The following is a 24,319-nucleotide window of genomic DNA, read 5'->3' as shown; positions in this document are numbered from 1 at the left end:
TCTCCTCAGAAACTGCTATTCAATAGACATCCTTTTGCTTGGATTTCAATCTCTCCATCTTTACTGACACTAAATTATTACTGAATAATTTACTGAATTATTTTTCAGTTGAAAAGCAAGCCAAATGTAACCATAAAAAAGAAAACGTTAAAAATGCTAGAAGAAAACACTAGTTATATAAAATATCCTAGAGGGTGAGACACCTTTCTGTTTGTGACATGAAATTCAGAAAGAAAACCCGAAAAGAAGAAGATCAATAAGTTCAAATAGAAATATTAATGAAAAAAAGCATAAACAAAGATGAATAATAAACTAATAATTATTTGCATAGTACATGATTAACAGAGGATAATATCCTTATTGTATAACATAACCATAGTACATAATCAACAATTACAAATCAATAAGAAAAAGTTGAGAAGTCCAACAAAAAATGGGTGATACTTTAACTATTGAGAACAAATTTTACAGTACATGTGTAAAAATATAAATCTGAATTTTTCATAAATTATGTAGAATTGTGTCATATCTATTGATATATATTTACTATTCGAGTAGTATTTTACTATACAGATTAAGGCCAAGACTTATGGCTATATCCAATGACAGATTAGTAGTTCATTTTGATTATAAGAACTTTTGGCCTCCAGCAACAAATGAGGATCTTTTCTTAATACATAGTTTAGAGATTGGCAAACCATGAGCCTGTAGGCCAGATGCAGCCCACCACCTGTTTCTGTAAAGAAAATGTTATTGGAACACAGCCATGCCCATTTATTTACATATTGTCTATGGCTGCTTTCGTGCCACAGGGGCAGAATTGAGTAGTTGCAATGGAGATGTACAGCCTGCAAAATCTGAAATATTTACTATCTGACCCTTAATAAAAGAAGTTTGCCAACTGCTTGTTTAGAATATTTAGCTTATATGAAACACAGAAATGTTTGATCAGTTCCCCAGGATCATTCCTTTTTAATTTCATACAATTATATTCTACAAGGCAATTATGTTTTTTAAAGGACATAACTCCTTAAAAGAAAGAATTTGGTTTTATACTTTAGGGGTAATATGTTCACATTACAATAGTTGAATAATAGGCCAGTAATCTTTCTTTTATATGTAAGTTTTAAAACAAATAAAGAAGAAACTTCAGAAGAGTTACAAATTTCCATGACAGAACTGGATATAATCATCATAAAACTATTTGAATAGACTGAATTCTGTAGTTCTGAGTGTTATCTTCCTAAGACACCACCACAAATCCTTTTTTCTAATTCCCCATCACAAGATACTGTAACTGCAAGCAAAATAGAAACCTCTTTGGCAGATTCCTTAAACAAAACCTGATTGCTGACAATAATTTACAAAGGAAACTTCCTTTCCCTCAATATAGATTCTCATTGTTTCCATCAAAACCACAAAGTCTAAAGCACTTCTTGGAGCCACTGCTGCAGAAGGAGTGGTTGGCTTTCCCCCGCATCAGGGAAAGTGGTGGATTTTTGTCTGTCCAAGAGAAAGGGGGACTCCTTTAATCTGGTGGTTGGTGACAAAAAAGCAAGTGAAAGGAAAGTTCTTTTTTTTTTAAATTTTATTATTTTCTTATTGAAGCTTAGTTGATTTACAATGTTGTGCTAACTACTGCTGTACAGCAAACTGATTCAGTTATATATGTATTCTTTTTTAATATATTCTTTTCCATTATGGTTTATCATATTGAATATAGTTCTCTGTGCTATCAGTAGGACCTTGTTGTTTAGCCATTCTCTATATAAAAGCTTACATCTGCTGACCCCAACCTCCCACTAATCCCTCCCCTTTAGCAACCACCAGTCTGTGCTCTATGTCCCTGATTCTGATTCTATTTCATAGATAGGTTCATTTGTGTCATATTTTATTTTATTTTATTTACTTATTTTCTTGTGTGTGTCATAGTTTAGATTCCACATATAAGTGATATCATATAGTATTTCTCTTCCTCTTTCTGACTTAACTTCACTTAGTATGATAATCTCTTGTTGAATCCATGTTGCTGCAAATGGCATTATTTTCTTTTTTATGGCTGGGTAGTATTTTATTGTATATATGTACCACATCTTCTTTATACATTCATCTCTTGATGGATATTTAGGTTGTTTCCATGTCTTGGGTATTGTGAATAGTGCTTCTTTGAACATAGGGATGCATGTATTTTTTTAAGTCTTTAGTGAATTTGTTAAAAAATTACTTCTCTCTTTTTTTTTAACATTTTTATCAGAGTATAATTGCTTTCAAGTGTGTGTTAGCTCCTGCTGTATAACAAAGTGAATCAGCTATATGCATAAGTATATCCCCATATCCCCTCCCTCTTCTGTCTCCCTTCCACCCTCCTTATCCCACCCCTCTAGGTGGTCGAAAAGCACCGAGCTGATCTCCCTATGCTATGCAGCTCTTTCCCACTAGCTATCTATTTTACATTTGGTAGTGTATATATATCAATGCCACTCTCTCACTTCATCCCAGCTTACACTTCTGCCTCTCCATAACCTCAAGTCCATTCTCTATATCTGTGTCTTTATTCCTGTCCTGCCATTAGGTTCATCAGAACCATTTTTCTTTTTTTTAGATTCCATATATATGTGTTAGCATACGGTATTTGTTTTTCTCTTTCTGACTTACTTCACTCTGTATGACAGACTCTAGGTCCATCCACCTCCCTACAAATAACTCAATTTCATTTCTTTTTATGGCTGAGAAAAATTCCACTGTATATATGTGCCACATCTTATTTATCCATTCATCTGTCGATGGACACTTAGCTTGTTTCCATGTCCGGGCTATTGTAAATAGTGCTGCAATGAATATTGTGGAACATGGCTCTTTTTGAATTATGGTTTTCTCAGGGTATATGCCTAGTAGTGGGATTGCTGGGTCGTGTGGTAGTTCTATTTTTACTTTTTTAAGGAACATCCATACTGTTCTCCATAGTGGCTGTATTAATTTACATTCCTACCAACAGTGCAAGAGGGTTCCCTTTTCTCCACACCCTCTCCAGCATTTATTGTTTGTAGATTTTTTGATGATAGCCATTCTGACTGGTGTGAGGTGACACCTCATTGTAGTTTTGATTTGCATTTCTCTGATGATTAGTGATGTTGAGCATCCTTTCATGTATTTGTTGGCAATCTGTATATCTTCTTTGGAGAAATATCTATTTAGGTCTTCTGCCCATTTTTGGATTGGGTTGTTTGTTTTTTCGATATTGAGCTGCATGAGCGGCTTGTATATTTTGGAGATTAATCCTTCGTCAGTTGCTTCGTTAGCAAATATTTTCTCCTATTCCGAGGGTGTCTTTTTGTCTTGGTTATAGTTTCCTTTGCTGTGCAAAAGCTTTTAAGTTTCATTAGGTCCCATTTGTTTATTTTTGTTTTTATTTCCATTTCTCTAGGAGGTGGGTCAAAAAGGATCTTGCTGTGATTTATGTCATAGAGTGTTCTGCCTATGTTTTCCTCTAAGAGTTTGATAGTGTCTGTACTTACATTTAGATCTTTAATCCATTTTGAGTTTATTTTTGTGTATGGTGTTAGGGAGTGTTCTAATTTCATTCTTTTACATGTAGCTGTCCAGTTTTCCCAGCACCACTTATTGAAGAGGCTGTCTTTTCTCCATTTTATACTCTTGCCTCCTTTATCAAAGATAAGATGACCATATGTGCGTGGGTTTATCTCTGGGCTTTCTATCCTGTTCCATGGATCTATATTTCTGTTTTTGTGCCAGTACCGTACTGTCTTGATTACTGTAGCTTTGTAGTATAGTCTGAAGTCAGGGAGCCTGATTCCTCCAGCTCCGTTTTTCTATCTCAAGATTGCTTTGGCTATTCAGGATCTTTGTGTTTCCATATAAATTGGGTAATTTTTTGTTCTAGTTGTGTGAAAAATGCCATTGGTACTTGGATAGGGATTGCACTGAATCTGTAGATTGTTTTGGGTAGTATGGTCATTTTTGCAGTGTTCCTTCTTCCAATCCAAGAACATGGTATGTCTCTCCATCTGTTTGTATCATCTTTAATTTCTTTCATCAGTGTCTTATAGTTTTCTGCATACAGGTCTTTTGTCTCCTTAGGTAGGCTTATTCCCAGGTATTTTATTCTTTTTGTTGCAATGGTAAATGGGAGTATTTCCTTAATTTCTCTTTCAGATTTTTCATCATTAGTGTATAGGAATGCAAGAGATATCTATGCATTAACTTTGCTACTACTACTACTACTTTGCTACTACTACTACTACTTTCCTACTACTCTACCATATTCATTGATTAGCTCTAGTAGTTTTCTGGTAGCATCTTTAGGATTCTCTATCCTACTACTCTACCAAATTCATTGATTAGCTCTAGTAGTTTTCTGGTAGCATCTTTAGGATTCTCTATGTGTAGTATCATGTCATTTGCACACACTGGCAGCTTTACTCCTTCTTTTCCGATTTGGATTCTTTTTATTTCTTTTTCTTCTCTGATTGCTGTGGCTAAAACTTCCAAAACTGTGTTGAATAATAGCAGTGAGAGTGGGCAACCATGTCTTGTTCCTGATCTTAGAAGAAATGGTTTCAGTTTTTCACCACTGAGAACAATGTTGGCTGTCCGTTTGTCATATATGGCCTCTTTTATGTTGAGGTAGGCTCCCTCTCTACCTACTTTCTGGAGAGTTTTTATCATAAATGGGTGTTGAATTTGGTCGAAAGCTTTTTCTACATCTATTGCGATGGTCATATGGTTTTTCTCCTTGAATTTGTTAATATGATGTATCACATTGATTGATTGGCATATATTGAAGAATCCTTGCATTCCTGGGATAAACCCCACTTGATCATGGTGTATGATCCTTTTAATGTGCTGTTGGATTCTCTTTGCTAGTATTTTGTTGAGCATTTTTGCATCTATGTTCATCAGAGTTATTGTCCTGTAGTTATCTTTTCGTGTGACAACTTTGTCTGGTTTTGGTATCAGGGTGATGGTGGCCTTGTAGAATGAGTTTGGGAGTGTTCCTCCCTCTGCTGTGTTTTCAAAGAGTTTGAGAAGGATAGGTGTTAGATCTTCTCTAAATGTTTGATAGAATTCACCTGTGAAGCCATTTGGTCCTGGGCTTTTGTTTGTTGGAAGATTTTTAATCACAGTTTCAATTTCAGTGTGTGTGATTAGTCTGTTCATATTTTCCATTTCTTCCTGGTTCAGTCTCAGAAGGTTGTGCTTTTCTAAGAATTTGTCCATTTCTTCAAGGTTGTCCATTTTATTGGCATATAGTTGCTTGTAGTAATCTCTCATGATCATTTGTATTTCTGCAGTGTCACTTGTTACTTCTTTTTCATTTCTAATTCTGTTGGTTTGAGTCATCTCCCTTTTTTTCTCAGTGAGTCTGGCTAATGGCTTATCCATTTTGTTTATCTTCTCAAAGAAGCAGCTTTTAGTTTTATTGATCTTTGCTATCATTTCCTTCATTTCTTTTTCATTTATTTCTGCTCTGATCTTTATGATTTCTTTCCTTCTGCTAACTTTGGCGTTTTTTTGTTCTTCTTTCTCTAGTTGCTTTGGGTGTAAGGTTACATTGTTTATTTGAGATGTTTCTTGTTTCTTGAGGTAGGGTTGTATTGCTATAAACTTCCGTCTTAGAACTGCTTTTGCTGCGTCCCATAGGTTTTGGGTCGTCGTGTTTTCATTGTCATTTTTTTCTAGGTATTTTTTGATTTCCTCTTGGATTTCTTCAGTGATCTCTTGGTTATTTAGCCAGTGTATTGTTTACCATCCATGTCTCTGTTTTTTCTACAGTATTTTCCTGTAATTCATACCTAGTCTCATAGCGTTGTAGTCAGAAAAGATACTTGATATGATTTCAGTTTTTTAAAGTTTACCAGGGCTTGATTGGTGACCCAAGATATGGTCTATCTTGGAGAATGATCCATGGGCACTTGAGAAGAAAGTGTATTCTTTTGTTTTTGGATGGAACGTCCTATAAATATCAATTAAGTCCATCTTGTTTAATGTGTCATTTAAAGCTTGTGTTTCCTTATTTATTTTCATTTTGGATGATGTGTCTATTGGTGAAAGTGGGGTGATAAAGTCCCATACTATTATCATGTTACTGTTGATTTCTCCTTTTATGGCTATTAGCATTTGCCTTATGTATTGAGGTGCTTCTGTGTTGGGTCCATAAATATTTACAACTGGTATATCTTCTTCTTGGATTGATCCATTGATCATTATGTAGTGTCCTTCTTTGTCTCTTGTAATAGTCTTTATTTTAAAGTCTATTTTGTCTGATACGAGAATTGCTACTCCAGCTTCCATTTGATTTACGTTTGCATGGGATATCTTTTTCTATCCCCTCACATTCAGTCTCTATGTGTTCCTAGGTCTGAAGTGGGTCTCTTGTAGACAGCATATGTATGGGTCTTGTTTTTGTATCCATTCATCCAGTCTCTGTCTTTTGGTTGGAGCATTTAATCCATTTACATTTAAGGTAATTATCGATATGTATGTTCCTATTACCAATTTTGTAATTGTTTTGGGCTTGTTTTTGTTGGTCTTTTCCTTCTCTTTTGTTTCCTGCCTAGAGAAGTTCCTTTAGCATTTGTTGTAAAGCTGGGTTGGTGGTGCTGACTTCTCTTAATTTTTACTAATCTGTAAAGCTTTTAATTTCTCCATGCAATCTGAATGAGATCCTCTTTGGTTAGAATAATTTTGGTTGTAGGTTTTTCCCTTTCATCACTTTAAATATGTCCTGCCACTCCCTTCTGGCTTGCAGAGTTTCTGCTGAAATATCAGCTGTTAACCTTACGGGGATTCCCTTGTATGTTATTTATTGCTTTTCCCTTGCTACTTTTAATATTTTTTGTTTGTATTTAATTTTTGACAGTTTGATTAATATGCATGTTTCTCTTTGCATTTATCCTGTATGATACTCTCTGTGCTTCCTGGACTTGATTGACTATTTCCTTTCCCATGTTGGGGAAGTTTTTGACTATAATCTCTTCACATATTTTCTCAGGCCCTTTCTTGTTCTCTTTTTCTTCTGGGACCCCTATAATTTGAATGTTGGTGCATTTAATGTTGTCCCAAAGGTCTCTGAGACTGTCCTCAATTCTTTTCATTCTTTTTTCTTCATTCTGCTCCCTGGCAGTTATTTCCACCATTTTATCTTCCAGGTCACTTATCTGATCTTCTGCCTCAGTTATTCTGTTATTGATTCCTTCTAGAGTATTTTTAATTGCAGTAATTCTGTTGTTTATCACTGTTTGCTCTTTATTTCTTCTAGATCCTTGTTAAATGTTTCTTGTATTTTCTCCATTCTGTTTCCAAGATTTTGGATCATCTTTACTATCGTTACTCTGAATTCTTTTTCAGGTAGGTTACCTATTTCATTTTCATTTATTTGGTCTTGTAGGTTTTTACCTTGCTCCTTCATCTGTAACATATTTTTTTGTCATTTCATTTTTGTTTTGATGTATGGTGCTGTATTCCTGTCTTGCTGGTTGTGTGGCCTGAGACGTCCAGCACTGGAGTTTGCAGGCAGTTGGATAGAGCTGGGTCTTGGTGCTGAGATGACCTCCGGGAGACCCCACTCTGATTGATATTCCCTGGGGTCTCATATTCTCTGTTAGTCCAGCAGTTTGGACTCGGAGCTTCCACCACAGGAGCTCGTGTCCATCCTCCGTCCTGGGAACCAAGATCCCACAAGCATCATGGCATGGTAAAAAAGAAAAAAAAAAAAAAAAAAGGAAGAAAGAAAGGAGAAAAGGAGTAATAATAAAAAGCAAAATAAAATTGGAAAGATAAAAATTATATTAGGTAAAATGAAACTATAATAGAAACAACTGCAACAAGGTAAAATAAAACTGCAACAGAAAAAAGAAAATAAAAAAAGTGTGGGGGGGGAACAAGCCAAAAGGTGAGAACAATAACAAAGTATAAAGAATAAAATAAAATTAGAAAAATAGAAGATTTATTAGGAAAAATAAAAATATGAAAGAATCAATGACAATGAATCAACAAGGTAAGACAGAACCCCAATCTAAGAGGAAAAATAAAAAAAAAACAAGCTTTGGCTGTGCGTGCAGAGTTTAGGCAGGGTTGGAACTTCGGCAGGGGTGGGGTTTAGGGTGGCATGGGACCTAGGCAGGTGCGGGGGGGGATGTTTGAGTGTTGGGCGGGGCCTAGGCAGGGCAATGTTCAAGCGTGGGGCAGAGCCTCTGCTTAGGACCTTCGCAGAAGGGGAGTGGCAACACGCCACAAGGAGGGCCTCTGAAGTGTGGAGTTCCGGAGTTTGGAGGTAGTGCCCTGAGTGAGGGTGTGTGGGTGGGGTTCAGGCCCAGCTTGTTGGAGGGGGTCTCCGAGTGTAGAGGTAGGGTGCTGGATGGGGATGTGTAGGGGTTTGGCTTGGCCTCTGCACATCAGGAGGGAGGCTCCAAGGGCAGTGGATTAGGCCCAGAAGCCCAACAGGCTTCCCGGTGCCCATGTGGACAGGGAAAGCACTGGCCCCGTTCCCTTCCATTTCTCCACGTCCCTCCACCACCATCTCCCCCAGGGTCTCCCCCCATCACAGCTGGACCCCTAACCGTGGGTGGGTCCCCCTGGGTGTAGGAACTCCTCCCCTCCCCCAGCCACCCCTCATGGGTGCTTATCTCAGAGGTCCAGCCTTTACTTTTGCTGTCCCTTCCCTCCCTCCCACGCCCTCAGGACCCATGAGGCTGGAGGGGGCCTAGGTGGGCAGAGGATCAGGCCAGGGATCTCAGCAGGTTCCCGGGGGCCCATGTGGGCAGGGGAAACCTGGCCACACTCCCTTTTGATCCTCTGCCCTCCCAATGGTTCCCCAATTTCCCCCTTCAGGCGTCCTTCCCCTCCCCCTCCCCCAGCCACCCCTCAGGGTACCAGTCCCATCCTGCCTCCACTTCTCCTCCCCCTTCACTCCTCCCACACCCCTCATCCTACCTAGTTTCTTGCGGCTCTTCCTGTCCCCTTAGGTGTCTGTGGTCCCCCACTGGTGCCTAGTAGGTGCCCTAGTTGTGAGGAGACACAAATTCTACGTCCTCCTAGTATGCCATCTTGCCTCCACCTCTGCTTCTCTTTTATGTTTTGGTTTTTTGGCCGCAAGGCGTGTGGGATCTTAGCTCCAGGACCAGGGATCGAACCTGCACCCCACATGTGAAGCAAGATCCTGGAGCGACAGCCCACTCTGTGTGGCACAGGGCAGGCAGGACATGGTGGCAGTCTTTGCTCCCAGGGGAAGGGCCATGTATCTTTTTGAATTGTAGTTTTGACTGGATATATGCCGGGGAATGGGATTGCTGGATCATATGATAATTCTGTTTTTGGTTTTCTGAGGAACCTTCATACTGTTTTTGACAGTGGCTGCACCAACTTACATTCCCACAAACTGTAGTAGGGTTCCCTTTTCTCCACACCCTCTCCAGCATTTGTTATTTGTAGACTTTTTAATGATGGCCATTCTGACCCAAGTGAGGTGGTGCCTCATTGTAGTTTTGTTTGCATTTCTCTGATAATTAGTGATGTTGAGCATCTTTCTTGTGCCTATTGGCCATCTGTCTTCTTTGGAAAAATGTCTGTTTAGGTCTTCTGCCCATTTTTTTGATTGCGTTGTTTGTTTTTTTGTTGTTGAGTTGTATGAGCTGATTGTATATTTTGGAAATTAAGCCCTTGTCAGTCACATCATTTGCAAATATTTTCTCTCATTCTCTAGGCTGTCTTTTCATTTTGTTTATGGTTTCCTTTGCTGTGCAAAAGCTTGTAAGTTTGATTATGTTCCATTTGTTTGTTTTTGTTTTTATTTCTATTGCCTTGGGAGACTGACCTAAGAAAACATTGGTATGATTTATACCCGAGAATGTTTTGCCTGTGATCTCTTCTAGGAGTTTTATGGTGTCATATCTTAAGTCTTTAAGCTATTTTGAGTTTATTTTTGTGTATGGTGAGAGGGTGTGTTCTAACTACATGCAGCTGTCCAACTTTCCCAACACCACTTGCTGAAGAGACTTTTTTTCCATTGTATATTCTTGCCTCCTTTAGCGAAGATTAATTGACCGTATGGGTTTATTTCTGGGCTCTCTATTCTGTTCCATTGATACATATGTCTGTTTTTGTGCCAATACCACTCTGTTTTGACTACTGTAGCTTTGTAATATTGTCTGAAGTCTGGGAGGGTTATGCCTCCTGCTTTGTCCTTTTTCTTCAGGATAGCTTTGGCAATTCTGGGTCTTCTGTGGTTCCATATGAATTAGGATTATTCTAGTTCTGTGAAAAATGTCATGGGTAATTTGATAGGGATCACATTAAAACTGTAGAGTGCTTTGAGTCGTATGGCTATTTTAATAATATTAATTCTTCCAATCCAAGAGCATGGGATATTTTTCCATTTGTTTGAATCATTTTCTGTTTCCTTTATTAATGTTTTTTTGGGTGCAATTTTAAAAGGTATTTTTTTTTTCATTTCATTTCTGATATGTCATTGTTGGTGCAGAGAAACGCAACTGCTTTCTATATGTTAATCTTGTATCCTGCTACCTTGCTGAATTCATTTATCAGTTCTAGTAATTTTTGTGTGGAGTCTTCAGGGTTTTCTATATATAGTATCTTATCATCTGCACATAGTGACAATTTTATGAGAGGAAAGTTCTTTTTAATGGAGCTAAGACATTTCTCCCATTCTTGCTATATATATATTTGTTTCTCTGGAATAGAGGGTCTGAGGAGACAAATCTTAAACAGACTAAGATGTGTAATTGTGCCTTCAACTACGAAAAACAGGATCAGTGAAATCTCTTTAAAATTTCCCTTGAGTGAGAATACATTCATTACATAAAAGTGGTGCTCTAAGCCAGTTGTGTTCTTTCTCTACAGAACAGGGTCTCAGGCAAATATGAGATCTTATACAGAAGGTCAGGCTGTTTATCTTAGAAGAGACTTATTTTTCTTCTTTTTAAAAAATCAGGTAAAAGAATGAAAATAGGCCAAGCCATTAGTAAGAATTTATGATAGAACTCAAATCCACTGAGTAGTTGTGAGGTAGTTGCCTAGGTGTGTGTGACACTTCAGCCCAGGGTAACATCTTTATGGAGATATGAGTGGTTTTTATTATCAAAAATAACACAGTACATTAATGTATATGTTGAGATCACTATTCAATACTAATCTGATAGCCTTGAGAATAGCTATTTTGATTCTTCTGGTTCTTTATTTGGGCCTGTCAAAAAGTTAGTAAAAAGCTTGACTGATTTTAAGGGGTTATTTAATTTGAAATATAAGACTCTCCTACATTTTCCTTTGAAAAGTAATTTCAAAAGGAGAAAGGAACCAATCAGAGTACACGTGATAAGGAGCAGACAATAAAATTATGAAAACTAGGCACACCTTTGTCTCTCTTTAGTTACCATGCTAGGACTTTAGGAATTTTTAAGACATAAAGATACAAAATCTCATTATAGGTAGTACAAGCCATTGTTCTTACAAATTGGCTGCCCAAAGTGCAATATGAAGAGTATGAAATGATGATGGTTTGGCTGACTGACGAAATATTTTTAGGGGCATTACTGGAGATTATTTTTTAAAGACCACTGATAAAACATCCTAAGCCTACTAGTGGATATCTGGTTATGTTATAACATGTTCAGGCACTTAAATATTTACTGAGAACTCTGCAAGGCACACTTAGTCTTACACCAGCTTCCCTTTAAAATAATGATACATGGTCACTCTCAACTTACCCTTGATATTTTCAAAATTAGAATAATTATTTTAGAATTATTTATCTGTAGATCAAACCAGCCAGAACTATGAACATGATGAAATAAACCTCTACTTTGTATAAATGAAGAGGACAGATGGGCACTTATTTACTGGAAGACTTAAAAGATCCATGTTCTAGCAAACCCTCTAATTCTTTGAAGGCCCAAAACCAGTGTCACAGAAGCTCACTGTGTAAGCAAAGCTCACTGTGTAAGCAAAGGGGCACTGTCAGGGACCATTGTTTATGTAACGGTCAATATGAAAGATTAAGCAGTCCTTAACTTGTTAGCTTTTACTTCAGATTATTTTCTAGAAATGCCTTTTGTATGTCATCTGCAAAAATGTTTGTCTGAAGTCTTCTTCAGAGAAAGGGTTTATCCACTGGGTGCTTTGGTATTTTTTCCCCCCAGACAGCACTGACTTAGTGTTTCCATCCATACAAGTATAGACTTTATCACCCCAGCATCTTTTAGACTCAAGGAGACTGAAACATTATATACATTTTTCTAAGGATCCAGGAAATGTTATGTCTCTCCAAAGATAAATATATCTTTTACCACAAAGAGAGTTTGGAAACGGGATAAAATGTCATTCATATACCCATAAATAATTAATTGAGGTACTCCTATGTAGGCACTCTTACTAGGTGTTATGAGGGACAGAGGTGGCTCCAAAGATAAGCCAGGTATGGACCCTGACCACAAGGAATTCACACAGTGCTTAGGATGACAAGGTACAGCTATGTAAATAATTATGGTACAAGATAATTGGATATGGTTCAGGATTATGATTCATACCATAAGTGAGGTACATAAAGACACGTAACAAATTTCACCAGAAGAAGTGATCAACTTTAAAAATTTGTGCATCAGCAATTTCATTCATTACTTCATTTTGAATCCCAGAGCCCCAGTGGAAGTCTTTCTGAGGGAGACCATCGGAGTGTAATAAAAATTGCTATCAAAGAATCCCTAATAGAAAGTATTCAAAGTGTGGCAGCTCTTTGGTACCAGAGAGGCCACCAAGATTCAAAAATACCCATCTGCATGGCTACCCGTAGTCCTGAGAGTGGTCTCTTCTAGATAGGGCTGTCAAGACACCTGGGTTGTGATTGTCATGAATTTATGGGGTGCTGCAGCTTTAAAAGCATGTTTCCATCCATTATCTGTTAATTATTTCCTCTGAGCGTAGGCTGGCACCATGCAAAGGGCATCCAGGACACCAGGGTTCTAATTCTGCTCACTGGCTCTGATGTAAAATAAAGGATTTGGTCATCAGATTCTTTCCAAGGTTCCTCATGTAGCTAGGTGGGTGGGGCAAATTTTATTATCATCACATTATAGATAGGGAAACTAAGGTCAGGAGCACCTGAGGGGCTTGCCCAAGGTCTCAGATAATAATTGATATCCAATACTTGAGATTAGACACCTGGCCTATAAGGACAAAGCATTTTCTTCTATATCATACTCATAACCACACCTAACATTTGTGGGCAGGAGGACAGATAGAGGCACACATAGCATTACTCTTAAGTATTTCAGTTACAAATCAAGATAACACACTGTTAAAATATGATCTATCCTCCCACCTTGACAGATACTTCTTTGCAAGACCTGGATGGTCAGGTGTGAATCACGAATTCTTGGACTCCTCCAAGGGCCAGGCTGGAAGTGGCAGGGAAGGGAAAGCTGACTTAGGCGGGGCCCAAAGTGCCTGGGAGGGCACGCCTCAGCCCATAGGTCCTAGCACCATCCACACTCCAACAGAGACCCATTCCTGCACACAGGGGTGCGTTCAGAGGTCCAAGCAGATCCTAGAAGAGGGTTTGGTACTATTTGGGTAGCGGATTCCAGAATTCTGACTACTGGGGGCATGGTCTGGAAGAGGTTTCAAGCTCCTTGACCCTGTAGGAAGGGGCACTGTCAGAAGAGAGTCAGGGTGGGCAGAGGTCCCTCTTGCTTGGGTTTAAGAGCCTGTCTGATCATACAACCTCAAGATGCAACCTAAGAAAGAGTAAAATCTGGGAACTTTCTTGTGAGAAGGTAGTATTGCCTAATGGTTACAAGACCAGGTTCTGCAGCCAAACACCTGAGTCGGGATCCTAGCGTGGCCACTCATTAGCTGAGAAATCTTACGCCAGTTACTGAACATCTTAGGGCCTCAGTTTCCTCATCCTTAAAATAGGTATAATAATTATTTTTACAAGGAGTAAATAAGATAGCACATGTAAAACGCCTAACAGACATTAAACGCTGGGTAAATGTGAGGTTCTCTCAATCCATATTAGGGGAATTTGCCTTGAAAGGTTTCTGGAGAATTATATAAGCATAACTATAGCCAAGCACTCTGATAACCCCTCTCTCCTCTAATAGTGGGGCCAGGGGCAGGAATGGGCTCCGCCTACCCCACCCAAGGCGTTGGCTGCTGCCCGAGCCCCGCCGGGTCCCTTGGCCAAGACTTCACGCTGCAGCCGCGCATACTACAAGCTACGGCAAGGGGTTCGGAGAAGGTTAACTGGCAAACGTAGCCCTGAGTCACGGCAGGACTAAGGCATTGAAACCAAGCGTTAGCACGCTGCTTGATTTATCCCTGCAGTGCGGACGGTTAAACCAGTGGGAAGTGGCGTCGACAGGATATGGAGCCAGGATTGAAGCAGCTCGGTCCCCTCCCAACCCCTTCGCCCTGGGGCTCACGCTAGTATCGCTAAGTCTTTTGACAGGTCTTGACATCTCTCCTTCGTGAGGAAGGAGAGAGACCCGGAACAAGTCAAGGCATCCCCCTGGTACCTCCCGCGAGTGCGAGCCGAGCCCAGTCTTGCGAATGCCCGCCCCAAAGCAAAGACGTTTTCTAAAGGCAAGCCTGGGCATTCCCCCACCCCACCGGGTGAGCTGAATTCAGTGGCTCATTTCCACATCCTAGCTCCTCCCCCTCCCTAAGAAAAAAAACAAAAAAAAAAACACCTTGCAAACTTTGTTGTTTCTTGAGGACCAAGAACTGTAACCAGCTCCATTTAATGGATAGTCGTGACTGGGCACCAAAAAGTCAGACTCTCTTGAAAACACCAACAAAGGACTATATTTAGCTCTGAGCTCTCCGCCTAAATTCCTTATTTTTTCACTCTTAGCTTCGAAACGACTAGCTTGGGGAAGTGGGAGGAAGGGGGCGGGGGAGCAGCAGAGAAAGAACAGCTGTGCCTCCGCCTCTCAACTCAATCTCTATAAATAACCAATCACGAGCGGAGGCTACTTTTTAGCCAATGAAGCAGCCCAAACTGATAAAACCTTGGCAGTAGCCAATGGGAGAACACTCGAGGGTGTGAGATTTGCGCCCCGGGGCCAATGGGTCCTGAGTCTGGGAGAGGTAATCTGAGCTGGAGTGTGGGTGTGTGGTGCACAAGCTTCCTACTTCCAAGCCCCAAAACCTGCTCTGCCCACTGAGCATGCCCTGACTAGCTGCGGGCGCCGCCGCCGCTGCTTCTGGATCGGGCTGTGATCCGCTCTCCGGGTTTTGGCCACAGCTGAGTGGGGAGGTGGGTGGGGCCCGCCGAGTCCCAGCCCGGAGACCAATGTGGTCACTAGACGCTGCACCTTCCCTCGTGGGGACAGGGTTTCAGACCCAGTGTTCCTCTTTTCTTTGTCCGAGGGATGAAGTACGAGAAGAGTCGGCCAGAGAAGGCCGGGTAGAAAGGGCCGCGCCTTGAGTGGGGGAAGATGCTCCGCCTGCCAGTCATACCCCCAAATGTCCTTTGGGTCTCGGTCCCGGGATGCACACCAGCCGGCCGGCCGGGGAGTGGAGTCCACGAGCTTTGGATAAAGGGAGGTGGCAAGAGGCCAGCCCACCCCAACCCCGGGGTGGCCCGCCGCGCCCACCCGCTTCTCGCAGAGCCGGGACCCCTATGCACTAACCCCAAAGCCGCGAAAAGAAGACGGTCTTCGTCCTCCCACTGGCGCTCTCCCAGCCGGTCTCTTAACACCCACACACATCTTCCCCCCCTCCCACACACATTTCTTCTCCGGCTCCTAGACTAACGCCTATCGCGAATCCGCTAGTCCTGAATCAAATCTCGAGCCCCACCCACAGCCCCACCCCCGCCCGGCCCTCCGGAAAACCAGGAGCGTGGGATCCGGCGGGCGCGGCCGGCGGCGGCGCACTGGGCATGCTCGCCGGGGCGGGGAGAGCTGGGCTGCGCGCGGCGAGTAGGAAGCCCTCGCCCCGCGGAGGCTGCGGGAGAGAGCTCGATGGGCCGCGGCGGTGGGCGCACGATCTGCGGGGACTCATGCCACGCGCGTCCCGGCCTGGCGCGCAATTAGCAGCCGCCTCCGCAGCCCGCCGCCGCCGCCTTCTCGCCTTCCTGGGCTGCCGCGGCGAGAAGCTGCAGTCCTTGCCTCGCACCGGCTGCCGGCATTGTCCTCCCGCTCCGCCGCCCAGGCTGCCGCTGCCGCCGTGGGCTGCTGCGGGGCCCCGGACCCGCGCCGCAGGGACGCGCTGCCGCTGCAGGTCGGCCCCCGGTCCCCGCTTGGTGGTTTCCGCGCCTTGCGCTCCTCTGCCATCCTCTCCTTAGTTTTTCCTGCGAAGCTGAGGACGGGGAGAAGTCCAGCCGCCAAGCCCAGCCTTCCTCCGGCGTGCAGCCCCGACGGGGCCGCGGCTGGCGCGGTAAGAGCGCCGACGGAGCCATGAGAGAGTACAAAGTGGTGGTGCTGGGCTCGGGCGGCGTGGGCAAGTCCGCGCTCACCGTGCAGTTCGTGACCGGCTCCTTCATCGAGAAGTACGACCCCACCATCGAGGACTTCTACCGCAAAGAGATTGAGGTGGACTCGTCGCCGTCGGTGCTGGAGATTCTGGACACGGCGGGCACGGAGCAGTTCGCGTCCATGCGGGACCTGTACATCAAGAATGGCCAGGGCTTCATCCTCGTCTACAGCCTTGTTAACCAGCAGAGCTTCCAGGACATCAAGCCCATGCGGGACCAGATCATCCGCGTGAAGCGGTACGAGCGCGTGCCCATGATCCTGGTGGGCAACAAGGTGGACCTGGAGGGCGAGCGCGAGGTTTCGTTCGGCGAGGGCAAGGCCCTGGCCGAGGACTGGAGCTGCCCCTTCATGGAGACGTCGGCCAAAAACAAAGCCTCGGTGGACGAGCTGTTCGCCGAGATCGTGAGGCAGATGAACTACGCGGCTCAGCCCAACGGCGACGAGGGCTGTTGCTCGGCCTGCGTGATCCTCTGAGGCGCCCGCGGCTGCCGCGCGCCGGCCGCGCTCTGCGCACAAAAGCCAAACGCACCCGATTCTTCTAAATGTGATTTCTCTTCTTGCTTTGAGATTGGAGACGACTTTGCATCAGCCGGGGTGTCCCGGGAGCCCGGCTGGCCGCCGTGGCCGCGTCCCCTTCCTCTGACCCGTGTCCGAGGGGGTGTCCCGTCAGGACCATCCGAGACCCGGTGGAAATGTGGCTCTTTGCAGCATGTACGTTTCTCATTGATTTTGGTTGACGCATATTTCCCCATTGAAGCAGCCGTTGCGGCGCAGTATGGCAGCTTGACAGCGGCAAGCGAAAGTTTCAGCCTGGAAAAAAAATGGGGTGGGGGAGGAAGAGGATGGGGAGAAGGTGGAAAAGGGGGAATTCTTTTTTTTTTTTTTTTTTCTTTCAACAACCGTTTTTCTAGTTCCAAGTTTTAAATACACGGAAGGAAGTCCGGGAGAACCAAATGAAGGAGCAGGATGAGAGGAAGAAACTTTTGTTTTTTCCTTGTTTTCCAGGAGTAGCTGGAAATTAAGATCGGGTTCCTTTTCTGCCAGCTTGGAAGGGCAACCCCGTGACTGCGATTCTGAGGATGTCTATGCAAAGTTGGATTCTTGTTACAGTATATCCAATCTGAAGTATTGCACATCTGAACTGGGACTGTTAACACTGATGCCAATACAGTGTGGGGTGCCAGAAAGTGTCTGCTGATATTTGTGGAAAAAAAAAATCTATTTTGTTTACCTACTGTATCAAAGGGGAGTCTGGGGGAGAACGGTAGTATTTTTTTTTTTTTTAATCAGCTGTGAAAAAAAATGTTACAGATCTGCACATTTTTGTGTGTACTGTTGTGTGTGTGTTTGTTTGTTTGGTTTTTTAGATTTAGCTTTTTTGTTCTTATTGGTTGGCAGTAACATGGTGTTGATGACTAGCTCTTTAAAATACAGTACAAGGACTTCATAAATGTGATTCAGGGCCCCCAGCACCCCTGTGTCTGCAGAGTGCCTTCAAAACTCAGCTGTTCCAGCCGGTGCCAACCTGTGAACTTCCCACCAGATCCCAGAATCTGCTATTCCCCCCAAACCACTTCCCAGTTTCCTTTCAGTAATCTTCCTGAAGGAGCCAGGACAATAGGGCCTGTTGTTTGGTGAATTTCTTTTATTATTTCCTTTTAAATGTAATTTACTTGTCTTGCAATGGTTTTTTTTTTTTTCTTTTTTAAATTTTTTGCTTCATTTTGTTTCAATGTTCAGGTATTTAGCTCCCCTTTTATATAATTTTTTTTTTTAATGTTTGGTTTTCTGTTATAGGGTGTTCCTCCAGAAGCAAAGAGCAAAATTTTACTGTTGTGATGTACTGAGAGAATTCTAACAATTTGTAATTTCTAATTCCAGACACACGTTTAATCATTGTCTCTTCATTTTAAGATTTTTAATACAAACATCATTTTTAAAGAAACAAATCCAAATTATTGTTTGTGTTTCTGTGTTTCATATTCAGTGATTTAATACAGTATCATGATTGAGGTGGACAGGGGCAGGTACATGGTGCCCTCAAGAGTGGTTTGTTGAATTTTGAAGAGAGAAGTGTCTCAGTGACAAGTTGGGTGACATTACTCCCAACTCCTTAAATAATGGAAAAAAATCATCAAAGTCTAGGAAGCCCTGGGGTATGGTGATAACCCTCTGACTATAAGATGAGCTGGATATTGAATCTGTTCTGCTGACTTGGAATAGTTTATTTCTCTAGGAAGGGGAGAAACCAACTGCTAAGACTGCCTTAGATCTGGGAGAGTAACCATCCACCTGGTCAGACAGGGTAGTGCTTTTAATTTTCTTTTTTCTTTCTTCCTTTATTCTTCTTTAGTTGTGTTTTGTTTTGTTTAAAACACCTATCCAGTTGAAAGCATGTTTGGGGAAGATGATTTTCAATTCTGAAGTCATACCTTGTAGTGTGTTCTGCAGTACATTTGTATGGGTTGTGGACAGTATCTCAACCCTTTTGAGGCTTTGATTAGGAAATAGATCATTAGATTACAAAAGAAGAGAAAAAGAAAAAACTAAGACAAGCCTCTTGCTCTCATTACACTGTGCAGTTTGTAGACCATTTTGACCTCATGAAATTTTCCTTCTAACAGCAGGAGGCAGTGTGAGCTTTTGATTTTGTATTTTATTTTTCCTAAGGGCCACTTTACTAATATAATCTCCATAGAATAAAAGAAGATGTATAACTGTATATATCAAGAGCACTTGATATATCTTAGGTCCATGAAGTGTAGGTGAAGTCTTTTGAAGGGTCTTTTGACAAAGGGATTTATTCTGTTGAGGAAGCCAAAAGAAATTACAGGCCACAGGTTTTTTTAAAGCTGTATTAACATATCTTGCCTTAAAATATTGTGTCCGTTGCCCAGGTGACATCTCAGAATTCCAGCACAGAGAAGGAATAGGGAATTCTGTCTGGGTTTGGTCCTAAGGCCGTTTCTTTCACTCTTGATCTCACTTAAGTTTAGTATCAAACTCAGAAGGCAATGTATATATGCTAAATATAGAAATTAGGAGAAACTATTCAAACTTAGGCTTTGCAAAGATTCATTCTCGCATTTGTGTAAATTTAGTTGATTCAGTAGCTCTAAAGTGTTGAAAATTCTTAAGACATATATCAAGTACTATATAAAGGATTCTTTAAAAGGCATTTAGTGACTGTTTCTTATAGTTTTGTTTTGGTTTTTTGGAAGCCTTTTTTTTTTTTTTTTCCTTGCGGTACGCGGGCCTCTCACTGTTGTGGCCTCTCCCGTTGCCGAGCATAGGCTCCGGACGCGCAGGCTCAGCGGCCATGGCTCACGGGCCCAGCCACTCCGCGTCACACGGGATCTTCCCGGACCGGGGCATGAACCCGTGTCCCCTGCATCGGCAGGCGGACTCTCAACCACTGCGCCACCAGGGAAGACCTTTGGAAGCCTTTTGACATAAAATGCTGGCAAGTATCTAACTAACTTAAGAAATGTATATACTCCTGACAGGGAATTTTTGAAAATGGGAAATTGGAAATGAAATAGGTTGCTGGGTGCATTAATCATCTTCACACAGGATTTAGTCACTTACATGACTAAATTCTTTATCAGTCTGGGATGGCAAGGCAGAAGATTTTAATATACTTTTACTGAATACTGTAAAATAAATGCTTTCTGGATTCTCAACGAAAGCAACTTTGTGTGTACCCCTGGAGCAGGAAAATAGTATTGAATCTTGTAGCCTTCTCCAATATTTTCTTGATGAAATTGAGAGAAATTAGAAACATTGTTTTTAAGAATATGTCAGTTTATTTGGCTAGTAAGAACCCCTTCTAGAATTATGGTGTGAAGAGATAAGAGCGTTTGTTTCCCTGGAAAAGTTGGGCTGACTTAAGAGTGTCAAAGGAAGTGAGAGAGGGAGGGAGGGAGGAGTTTGTTGTAAGGCAATCACCTGTCAAAACAAACTGGGTGGAAAAGAAACCTTTATCTTGGGGAGCAAAAGTTAACTTTTTAATTTGACCCCTGCTAGTTTTTAACAGCTTTTCCTTTTGGTCCCTGACAGTCATCCAAGCTTTATGTCATCTTAAAGGATTATTTTTGTCCTCCCTTTGTAATAGCCTCAGAAAAGTTGAAGGTATCATCTGAAAGTCTAACATTTTTGTATTTGGGAGTTATGGTTCTTAGGTACAACAATGTCCACCTTCTTAACTGCTGAAATAGACTCCACTGAATCACATTTTAGGACCAGATCTATTTAGGATTAGACTTCTTTCAGTGTATGAGGCTTTATGCTTCCTGATTTGTTAACCTTTCCTATAGGTGGGAATCCTAAAATGCCCCATTGATTCAAATTATTCAGGTAGTTTTGTTTTCGCCAGCATGTTATTGCACCCCCTTTTGATTTATATTCATGTTTCTCAGAGATGGGATGGGAAAGTGAGAGAACACTATGTAGCAGCTGGTCTTGAGAAATAGATACAAAATGCCTGTACCTTAACTGTCATCAAAGGATCTATTTACTTTTCACAACAGCTAGAATAAGCCCCTACTTATAAATATGAGGGTTTAACTTGGAGATCACCACCATGAGTTAAAGTGGTATCAAACATTTGTTGCAGTGTCTACTTAATTGGGAAAACTTTCTAATGTCAATTTTGTCCTGATGAAAATGTAGCAAAGTTTTAAGTACTGTATAATAGAATATGGTAAGTTTGATTATGATATTTTACTCAGACTACTGAGAATAATTAAATGCATTTAATTGAACATGGTGCTAGTTCTAGAAGATACGTTTGATCTAATTAATGACAGTAGGATTTTGATAGTTGGAGAAGGCTTTAGGGATCATCTAGTCCAGAGGATCTCAAACTTGACCATATATCAAAATCACCTGGAGGTAAAAACAAGTCATGCTAAGCTCTTCCTATAGTTTCTTATTCAGTGTATCTGGATACGACCTCATAATTTTCATTTCTAACAAATTTCCAGGTGATGCTGATAGAGCTGTTTCAGGGACCACATTTTGAGAACTGATGATGATCTAGTCCAAACTCCAAATGAGTACTGAGAGCTACCTAGATATTTAGGGACACAGACTTAAGACCCGTGTCACACGTTTAGAGTGCTGCCTACCACAAAGTCATGGAATAATCTTGACTGAATTCTGTAGCTATTGAGGACATATGCCAGTTACACTAAGAATGTTAAACTGGAGTGTGAATGGGGAAGCCACATTGCTGGCTGAGTGACCATGTTCACATTAGTATGTGAATAATTGGGTTCTGGTTTTCAGTATTAATTCAGAAGGTAACAAAAGTGAATAAATGATTAGAATAGGGGTGTGGCCTAAATAATCAGAATCAACATTTTCTCTCAAAAAATTATTTTGAAAAATCTTTGATAAAGGGAACACTTTTAGGTATTTGTTTTCTCTTACTTCAAGATTAAAAGGCAAGAATTTTAGTTTTTTATGATTCCTAGTAAGTATTTATAAAAGTTATATTTGAGAATTTAAATCTTCAGGTCATAGTAGGCACATGTGTGTGTCAACATGTATATGTGTGTGTGTGTTAATACATACATTCAGTTTCTTAGCCAGACTTTCCAGGAATCAGTCGATTCAATGGCATTTAGTTCTATAGTTATCCATCCTGACAATGAACAGCATAGAACGGTGCGGTGCATTTGTTTCATTACACGTCTTATCTTTTGGAATGGTGAGTGTTGATCTATTTTGTAAATTGGAGGGGGCAACTATTTATATTTTTCCTTTGGTATTAAACAGAAATCTCTGAGGAAATGTTTTTCTTAAAATAGAGTAGGAAGTACATGCTTTTTTGTCCAATTGACTAAACTTGCTATTTTTTAAACATTATCTGACAAAATTATGTGTGCCTAAGTTTATCAGAGGTTTGAAGATGTGTGGTTGGTTTATTTGTGGTAATTGTGCAAATACAGCAAAAACATTTTTTTTAAAGTAGAAAATATTGATGCGTTGAGAATACAAGTACCCAAAAAGGCCCAAGATTATTCCTTGATTGTTAAGAAGATGGTTACAGGGACTTCCCTGGCGGTCCAGTGGTTAAAACTTTGCCTTCCAATGCAGGGAACATGGGTTCAATCCCTGGTTGGGGAGCTAAGAAACCACATGCCTCACAGCCAAAAAACCAAGACATAAAACAGAAGCAGTATCGTAACAAATTCAATAAAGACTTTAAAAATGGTCCACATCAAAAAAAAATCTTTTTTTTAAAAAAAAGACTACGGTTACAGTGGAAATTGGTAGACATAGGAGAAACTGATTTATTCATTATTCAGCAAGCATTTATCGAGCATATACTGTTAGCTGTGGTGTAAGGACTAATCCTTAAATAGGCAGAAGCCAGGCAAGAGAGCAATAGTTTTGTGCTTTTATCACCATAAGCTGTGAGAATAGCATATATTAAACAGTAGGAGCACGTGTAAAAGCACAGTTACCTGTGCCATCAGTTATAATAGAATCCTGTGTGTCTGTCTGGTAGGCAATAGAATAGGTAAAATTTGTTAAAAATTGGAACTTTACTTTGAAAGGTATGTGGATATTGCAAATAAAAATGGATCCCGTGAGGTTTAAGTAACTAATAGTTGTTTTGTTGCATGTGGAGCTGTGTAGTTTTGTGAATCATTTCCAACTAACTTTTTGAGATTAGCTAAAATTGAATATTTAGAAATAAGTCAGTTTACTTTTATATTTTCATGTCAAAGGGAGGAGGGGAAATAGACTTATGAAATTTGTTCAGTGTTTTTATATTTTTCTTCTATGAGGAAACAAAAAAGGGAAGGACAATTTAGGTTATATTCTTAAAGAAAGAAGCAACTGTTGGCATAAGGTTATTTTGGGCTCCTCATGTAAAGAAGATTCAGGGTAGAGTACTTCTTTTGAAAAAGATAATCTCCTAAAAATGAGTGTGCCAAAGAATTAAGCTATTTTAAGTTTGCTAAGCTTATAGTTATTTTATACAGAAGCTCTTGCTCTCAAGCCTTTAGTGCTTATTGGAGAAGGCAGCCAGCTCAGAGAAAGAAATGTTGGGCAACAAACTATTTATAAGAAGTAGCTATAATAGCAATTATTGTAAAACCATATGAACTAAAGGGAGTTGTGATTATTAACCTCCTGCAGTTTGCAAAATGATCTCTAGTGACTTTTGTGTAGAATATCTCATGAATTTAACAACATGCTTTTTAAATGTAAATAGTCACAGAATTACAGAGAGAATAGTTCATCTGAAAGTACTTCATTGTTTATTTTTTTTTTAAATCTGATTATTATTGAACCATTTATGAGATGAAAATTTATTATAGTTTTATAGCTAAAGTAGGGGGTCTTCATGTTTTACATCTGACCACTTATAAAAAGTTTTCAAAATTTGGGTTAAGTCATGAACCCAGAATATTTTAACATTATTTAATATTTGTATATTAATATATTTCAAAAATATTCTTTTTAAAGGCTAACATTATATTGAATTATATCTCTTTCAAGAAAAGAGCCTGTAGAGATCTGTTCTAGTACCAGCATAATTTTATAAGAACATATATATCAATAACATATGTTAAAATACATTTTAGATAGTTTTACATTTACATTTGTAAGTAGGTAAGGAGAATTGCAAGTATATCTCTAAGTTTGATTTCAACATCATTCAGCATCTAGTAGAAAGTTTGATTTCAACATCATTCAGCATCTAGCCATGAGGTGGGAGTTCTTTACTCTGAGTTTGGTTATCTTAGCTTTACTTTATCATATTACCTGTTATTTTTCTTTTTTGT

General features: G+C 40.6%; 1 protein-coding gene across 1 annotated transcript; it reads left to right on the top strand.

Moving 5' to 3' along the window:
• Positions 1-16,005: 16,005 nt before the first annotated feature.
• On the top strand, positions 16,006-22,756 carry RAP2B (RAP2B, member of RAS oncogene family). The gene has a single exon (XM_067737464.1). The coding sequence runs from the start codon at positions 16,437-16,439 to the stop codon at positions 16,986-16,988; it is 552 nt and encodes a 183-aa protein (XP_067593565.1). The 5' UTR covers positions 16,006-16,436; the 3' UTR covers positions 16,989-22,756.
• Positions 22,757-24,319: the final 1,563 nt, after the last annotated feature.

This window comes from Pseudorca crassidens, chromosome 5 (genome assembly GCF_039906515.1).
Source record: "Pseudorca crassidens isolate mPseCra1 chromosome 5, mPseCra1.hap1, whole genome shotgun sequence".
Classification (NCBI taxonomy): Eukaryota; Metazoa; Chordata; class Mammalia; order Artiodactyla; family Delphinidae; genus Pseudorca; species Pseudorca crassidens.
Note: the sequence above shows the minus strand (reverse complement) of the source record. Positions and strands in the feature narration are given on the sequence as shown.